Here is an 8,160-nt window from a genome sequence, read left to right as displayed (position 1 = left end):
AATTTCTGATTATTTTTCCTTTGCCCTTCTTATGCTTATCTATTTCAGTGTATTTATTTATTTATTTCCTTTTTCTGTCACTGGAAGGAATCTACATATTTCTAGAATGGTGGAATGTCAGACTTGAAAGAAATCTGAAATTGTCTAGTATGATTTACCTAATTTTATAGTGTTGCAGGAAGTTAAGGAAACAGAGAGACTGATCGGGATGCAGGAGAGCTTTTGTTTTAGGTGTGTATCGGCTCAGCGGACATGCGTCCTGAAAGTCTGAGCCCCGAACAAAGAAAGTGAGCAACTTTTAAGCATTTTGGGGTGGGAAATACGTGAAGTAGGAAGCAGGTTTGCAGAAGCGAGAACAAACGCTGTTAGTCATTTATGCCATGACTTACATCTTAGGAAAAATATGAGTTGCAACTCAACTTTCACTTATTTATCTCGTGACCTTGCAGCTGCACAGCAAGAACAACAGGGACTTACAGAACTTACAAATTTGTGGGAAAGAGATATGGTTAGTGTTTCTTGGGACAGATAGTATTCTCTCTTAACTTTAGCTTCTGGGAGGGAGGCCACTTAAATTCTTTTCAGCCTTGGTTAATACAGCAATTCATTCTATGAGTCATTGTTATTTTTCTTACTATTACTATAATTTTTACTATTACTACTTATACTATTATTCTGTTATTTTCTTAATTTCCTACTTCAATAGAGGAAAGAATTAAGTAACTTGCTCAGAAAAACATGAAGAATAGTGACAGGTTCAGGAATAAACTTGAGTCTCAGACCTTACGTCATTCCTTATGCTAAAAAATATGAGACAGTAGCATGGTTGGAAATACTGATTCAAAACTTGTGCTGATTAACACATCTTGATTTCAGTAGGCTAAAAAGTTTCAAAATTATACCTCTTCACAAAGACCTCAAGCAGTTTGCACTAAAATTTGCATTTGCATACAGATAACTTATAATTTATTTCTAAATATGTATTGAAAATATATGTTGTGAGAATTTGTCTTTCATCGTACAGCTAGTATCAACTTAAACCAAGCTAGTCCTAGGACTAAGGTAATTTGTTTACTCCTCACAGGATCGTATGTCAGAAGGTATAGTATGTTGATATTCAGTGCAGTTGTCCTTTGGTGATCTGGGATCCATTTGGAAGGACAGTGCAGGTGATGTCTCTCCATCGTTGAGTGAAGCCACAGTCAGCAGTTAATTTGTTTCTAGAGTCCAGTGGACTTCTGTACCTCCAGGGTTGTGGTGCTTCATGGGCACCCCAGACCCCTGTCTGATAAGGAAGTACCTTTTCAGCCTCTTATGCTCTGTGGTGGAGGTATAGTAGCACATCTTAGCACATTGAGTCCTGGAGTAACCTCTCACACTGTCAAAGTTTAGACTCCTCTCTTGTTCCAGTGGATGAGAAGAGAGGAAAGATTGTAGAAATGTGGAGGTCTGGTAGAATAAGAGAAATCAGCTAAGTGAACTAAAGGACTTAGAGTAAACCCGAGATTTCTCATTTGTAAGGGGAGAGACAATAAAAGTATCTACATTATGGAGTTGTGAGGATTAAATAATTCCTGCTAAATTATTAAAACCTGGCATTTAGGTAATATTTAGTGAATTTAGCAATTATGATTCTGTTTTTATTATAATCGGTACATTAATAAGATCTGGCAAAGGGTAATGCTCAATACATACTTGGCTGATCAATTGATTCTTAAAACAAAAAAATAAACAATTATCCTTATTCCTTCCCATTTGCCAATAAAAATTTATAAAATAAAATAAATCCATCACAATAAAAATACACACTCTCAGAAAAGTCCTTTGTTTGGTATGGGGAAGAAATGGAGCAGGAAGGACAATGAGAAAGCTCCACAGTAGTCTGGTTGAGAGACAGCATGGATTGTTCATTTTTTTATGATAGCCATGTAACTTTCAACATATACAGGTTTTTATTCATTAGCAATATTGTTACCTTAGCTATAAAAAAAACTATTATTAAATTTAATAATACACTGGCAAGAAGTCTATTTGGTCATTTTAGCCGTCACCTTAGTCGCCAGTCTTTATTAAGAATTTTCTACTGGGGATCATATGTATTCTTGTTAACAAAGGCTTCTTCCCTACTCTCTCTAAAAGTAGAAACTATCATTGCCAAATGAGTATATCTGCGTATAGGAACGTTATGATATACATCATGAGAACACCTGTATCTTAAATGTTTTACAAAATATCAATGGGTTGAATATGTCTGATACAATATATTTGAACTTCCCTTGTAGGCCTCCATCATCATGTTTGTTACCGCTTTAATCAGTAATTTTGACCTAAGTATATTGATTACCACCATGGTATTGGTTCCTTCATATACCTTGCTTGGATTTAAAACTTTTTTGGAAATGGTAAGAAATGTTACCAACTGTGTCATTAATTTTGAATATGTAGCTTATTAAAGTGCTTTTCCCAGATCAACAGAGACAGACAGTAGTGGAACTGGGAAGTAACAGCAAATGGGCATAAGAGATTTTGGGGAGATGATGAAAATGTTCAAAAGGGGAATTGTGGTGATGCTTGCACAACTCTGTAAGCTTACTAAACATCCTTGAGTTCTACTCTCAGAACGAGTGAATTTTATCACATGCAAAATTAAATCTCAATAAAACATTTAAACTTTTGCCCTATTCACTTTGCCAAATATAGGCATTGTCAAATGCCATTCAAATATGGGTAATGCCAGATTGGGGGAAAAATGTGCTTGGTTTGACAGGTATTTGTTAGCCACTGAGGATAAACTCATATGCGATTCCATTCAATCATTCAAAAATATGTATCAAATACTATTCTCTGTTAGTCACTGTGCTAGTAATTGGGGACACCTGATGAGCAAGATAGCACAGTCCTGACTTTCCCAAAGCTTAGTGGAGGCAAAGACAGACCGAACTTACTCAAGTCAATACAAGGAACCTAAAGGTTACAAAGCACAAGGGCCAAGGGCCAAGGGAGGACACACAAAGCACAGCTGGTGTGTTCTAGCAAGTCAGACAATTCTTCTGGGGACATTATATTTAAATACATGGCTAAAGGATGAATAAGAATTAGTTAATGGGACAGGAGGTAAGCATGTTCTGCAGAAGAAAGCAAAGGCACCAAATCAGGAAAAGCCAGGAGGCATTAAAGAAACTGAATGTGGTTCAAGTGGAGAAAAGTATACGATGAGGCCAGGACAAGATAGTTCAGTGGAGAACACACTTTTTGGAGCTCTGTACCACCCTGGATGAAATGGCTTTAAGGAAAGTAAAGAGGGCTTCCGTAATCGGGGATGTCCTTGGCAAACTGGAAAAGCCTTCCATTTGCAAAAATACATCTCCATTGGCTGAGCAATGCCTGAAGTTCTTGATTAGAAACGAATCCCTTTGCTTAAAGCATTTTCCTCCTAAGTAGACCTGCAAGGTGAAATACATTCATCTAGGTCTGTCATGTATTATTTAGGAGGAATGAGTAACTTTCTGAATGAATTGATTGATGAAGAAAGAATAACATGCTGGAACTAATTATCATTATGGGCAAATAGTCACCATTGGGATAAGAAGGGGCTCTGAAAAGGCTTGTCTGGGCGCTTAAGAAAAATATTGTCAACCTCCAGAAATTTTACCAGTGCCAACACCTCTCTCTGCTATACTTTCAGTAGACTTTCTGCAAATGTTAAAACCAAATTAAAAAAATAATTGGAAGAGAGCAACAGACATAGGCTACTTGCTTATTGAGAGACAGCAAGAGTTGAGTAGGAGGTTCTCCTTCTCTGTGGGGAATTACTTTGTCACTAGTGCACACAGAGAAATTGAGCTTGATAAGGAAAATAGTCAATATGTGAATTTTATATTATTTAAATGCAAATCATAAAGCAGATGAATTATCATTTGTGTGTGTGTGTGTGTGTGTGTGTGTGTGTTTTGTTTTGTCTTTTCAGAGAGACCAGCAGCACTACAGAGAATCTCCAGAGGCAAATTTCAAATTGAGTGCCACTGATTTTCTAGTCTGCTTCATAGTAAGACCTTTCCACCTCAGCACACATTCTTTTGGATGATTGTCATTCATTATAACAATTTGATCTTGTCCAAAATATGCCACTTTAAAAATGTTTTTATATGATCTTGATAAAGCAATTACCTTCAGACATGTTTCTAACCCTTAGAGTTACTTTTTACATGCTTGGATTGGCTATATATGTCCAAAATTTAATATTAAATTAATTTTTTGTTTACTTACCCTGTTTACTGTCCCTCCTCTAAATTTGAGAGAGCTTATAAAAGATAGAGATGCAATATAACTTACTTTCTTTGAATAATAGATAAAAAGGCAAAAATTGAATAATACAAGTGAAAGGGAAAATGATTATTTTGGTGTATTTAGGCTGCAGGAAACTATTATCTTTGAATTCCATGTGTCAGTACTTTTCTAGGCACAGGAGAAAATAAAGACAGAAGTCCCTGCCCTCATGGAGCTTATATTCTGGTGGAAGGAGACAGATAATAAACTAAATGGATTATATGTGTGGTATCAGATGGGTGGTCAGGAAAGGCTTCGAGAAGAGCACTTCAGTAGGAAGTAGTAAGAGTGACCCTGGCTCAATCCAGGGTCAGCCAGGCCAGTGTGGTTTTGACTGAATGACCAAGGAAAAGAGTGATAAGAAAGATGGCCACAGAATTCATGGGATAAAGTGAGAGGCCAGGAGAAAGGGTTGCACAGGGTAATCTAGATTACTCTAAAGGCTTTGACTCTACTCTGAGTGATGGAGGAGGAGTCATTGGAGGGTTTTAAGCACAGTGGTAAATTCAGACTTATGTATTAAAAAAGTAGCTCTGGATACTGTGTTCAGAACAGATGTTTAGAGCAAGAGGGGCAGAGATAGCCCAGGTAGGAAGGGGTTGCAACCATCCAGGTGAGACATTATAATGACCTAGGCCTGAGTAGGAGTACCATGAGTAGGGGTGAGAAATAATTGGGTTATAGATAATTTTGAAGATAGAGCAGATAGAATTTACTTACAAACTGAATGTGGGTGGCAAGAAGAAAGGAGACAGGTTTCACTAACCTGGATTGTGAATGTATAGCTACATTTCTCCGCCAACTTATGAGAATGATTCATAACTATTTACCCAAGGACAAAATACCACCAACTTAATTCAAATGTTTAAATAATATTTGTGAACCTATGCCTAAATATAACTGTATTTCTTTGCTCGTAGCCTTACTTTCAGACTTTGCTATTCATTTTTGTTCTAAGATGTATGGAACTAAAATATGGAAAGAAAAGAATGCGAAAAGATCCTGTTTTCAGGTTGGGATGAAATTTAACTTTATACTTAATATCATATTTTAACATTCTTAGATGGTGTCTGTGCTATCATCTTGTTAATACAGATTTACATCTACAAGGGAAGCACATGTTGATTGTCATGAGGGAAGGTGGATTGCTGCCTTACTGCCAAGAGATAGAACTCCCAGGCAGAGTTCTGGCTGTAAGCAGCTGTAAGAAACCTTCACTCCATCCAAAATTTAGTAAGCACCCAAATATGCCATTCTCTCCTCCGAGATAATTGTGCATCCTTGAAGAGAAAAGATGGGAAGGAATTGATTTAGCAACATAGTTGAGTGTTTTAAAAATGGAGGGCGTAGAAAGGGTGAGCAGTAAATGATGTTGAAAAAAAAATCTGGTGTGATGAAGATGGGCTCAGACTGAGTAGAGAAAATGAAAGTGACATGGATTTTAAATAGAAAGGAGCAATACCTGCTGATAGATTTGAAAGGGTCAAAGATTCTTACTGGAAGAATGGCAACATCACCAAGAAAGGGATTCTGGCTAGTGGGACAGGAGTTCTTGGCAAAAGCAGAAGCGATGTTGACAGTCATCATCACATCATCACCTGCATGTTAGAGAAAAGGACAGTAGTAAAATCACAGGAATGCTGATTTTTGGCACATCTTTTAACAGTTAGAATACCACATGTAAAACATTTCATTTTCTCTGTAGAATTTCCCCCCAAAGTAGAGATGCTAAACCAAATCCAGAAGAACCCATAGACGAAGATGAAGATGTTCAAGCAGAAAGAATAAGAACAGCAACTGCTCTGACCACTTCAATCTTAGACGAGGTAAAAAAGCAAGGGGCAAAATGGATGTTAGTGGAGATATTCAAGAACTGTCAAGAACAGGATTTGATACGCTGGGTTTCATTTTGAAAGTTTGGAGTTTGGTGCATTTCTGTATTATGCGTCCAGGACACTCCAAAGAAGTGCCTGCATAATCAAGGCACTTCACTTATTTGGAGTGTCCTAGAAGCTAAAAAGAACACGAAACCTAATGGTTTTATTTTTCTTTTGAGAAAAGTGGGCTTTCATAATTAGGGCTGTAATTGCAAGATCAAACAAGACCTCATGAGTTAAAGAATTTAAGTTAGATTTGTCGAAGAATGCTAAATAGAGATTAAGATTTTAAGGGTTACTCTATCTGACTATTTGGCATGGTTCCATGAGGTTAGCCATCCCTCTTCTGGCAAGACAATGAGCTGCTTCCATGAAATTCAGTCTATTTAGAAGCAAGAAATATTTTCTACATTAATGAAAGGGTATTACATTTAGCAGCATGAATTACTCTCAACTCAAAATATGGTTTGGTTTATGACATAAGGCATGAATGGTTCCAGCAGAGAACTAAAGTCTCTGAAATTTAAGAGGAAAATCATGCTGTCATCTCTTCTAGAAACCTGTTATAATTGCCAGCTGTCTACACAAAGAATATGCAGGCCAGAAGAAAAGTTGCTTTTCAAAGAGGAAGAAGAAAATAGCAGCAAGAAATATCTCTTTCTGTGTTCAAGAAGGTCTGTAATAATCCCTTTTACAATTCACCATTATTTTTAGAACTACCTATTGAACATCTATGTCATAGGCACAGTTTTACTTGCTGAAGCATTCATTCATTTATTCAATATATATATATTTTTAGTGTGCCAGGGAGTGTTTTAAACTCTGGAAATACAATTATGAAGGAACTAGACAAAGAGAATCCAGGTAGAGGAAACAGTGAGGGCAGGGACTCAGGCACACTTGGAAAGGTCTTCAGCCAAGAGGCCACTGGATGCATCCATAAATGGAAGGGATAAAGCTATAGAGCTGAGCAGTGCCCGATTAGGTACAGCTTTTGAAAACAGCAATGAGTTTGTGTTTTGTACAAGTTAGCGGAATACCATTGGAGAATTTTTAGTGGACTTGTGTCACATTTAATTTATATTTTGAAAAGATTACAGATTGGCTATTGTTTGTTTGTCAGTTTGGTTGTGGGGGGACAAGTTCAGAGGCTTTTATATCAGTTGGGATGAAAGATGATGGTAACTTGGACACAGGTGGTTGAATTTGGGATGAAGAAAATATCCCTAACTTCTCAAGTTTGACAATCATTCATACACGCACTCAGTGCATCAGCCATCTATTATGGAAAACAATTGGGCACATTTCCAACTGAAACAAGTAATCTGGGGGCGGGGGGAAAGGACAGATGTATTGACATCAAATTCACAAGGTTTGCCGTAACATTTGGCATAATTACAGAAAATAAAGAACATGCTTTGGTGACATGGATTACATATATGTTATCAATCTCAAAATGGTACTAACTGAAGGGTGCAGAGATCTTAGAAGATTTCACTGGAGCAAAAGGTTTATGTTGTTCAGTATTTCACTTCCAATATTGATAGTCTGATTCTTTCTTTCAGGTGAAATTTTGGGATTGCTGGGACCCAATGGTGCTGGAAAAAGTTCATCTATTAGAATGATATCTGGGATCACAAAGCCAACTGCTGGAGAGGTAGTGAGGAAATGGTTTCCATTTCCCAAACAGAAATTCCATGATACATACAGAGTCCATCTTTGTAAGACTATACCCCTCTTGAAATTTTTACTGGGCACCAAGTGTTTCTAACAGGACTTGGAATATTACCAGAAACCAATTACCTTCTCCTCATCGGTTTCTCAGGAACTACCTGAGCTTATTAGGTCTCTTTTCTCCTTTGCATGTAAAACTATACTTTTATATTAGTACTTTAAAACATTTTCTGTAATAAATATATGAAGTAATTTCTATAGTATTTATTTGATGGTTAAACAA

The 8,160-nt window shown here is 36.9% G+C and overlaps 1 protein-coding gene across 2 annotated transcripts in view; it reads left to right on the top strand.

The window, feature by feature from the left end:
• Positions 1 to 8,160, top strand: part of LOC105469060 (ATP binding cassette subfamily A member 6) — a 63,857-nt gene that overhangs the window by 45,460 nt on the left and 10,237 nt on the right. For both annotated transcript variants that reach the window (XM_011719629.3, XM_011719631.2), the window contains 6 exons: positions 2,283 to 2,402; positions 3,968 to 4,045; positions 5,247 to 5,338; positions 6,032 to 6,152; positions 6,760 to 6,877; positions 7,769 to 7,860. In XM_011719629.3, coding sequence (XP_011717931.2) covers positions 2,283 to 2,402; positions 3,968 to 4,045; positions 5,247 to 5,338; positions 6,032 to 6,152; positions 6,760 to 6,877; positions 7,769 to 7,860 — 621 coding nt within the window. The remainder of the gene's footprint in view (positions 1 to 2,282; positions 2,403 to 3,967; positions 4,046 to 5,246; positions 5,339 to 6,031; positions 6,153 to 6,759; positions 6,878 to 7,768; positions 7,861 to 8,160) is intronic.

The sequence above is a fragment of the Macaca nemestrina genome, chromosome 17 (genome assembly GCF_043159975.1).
Source record: "Macaca nemestrina isolate mMacNem1 chromosome 17, mMacNem.hap1, whole genome shotgun sequence".
Taxonomy (NCBI): Eukaryota; Metazoa; Chordata; class Mammalia; order Primates; family Cercopithecidae; genus Macaca; species Macaca nemestrina.
Note: the sequence above shows the minus strand (reverse complement) of the source record. Positions and strands in the feature narration are given on the sequence as shown.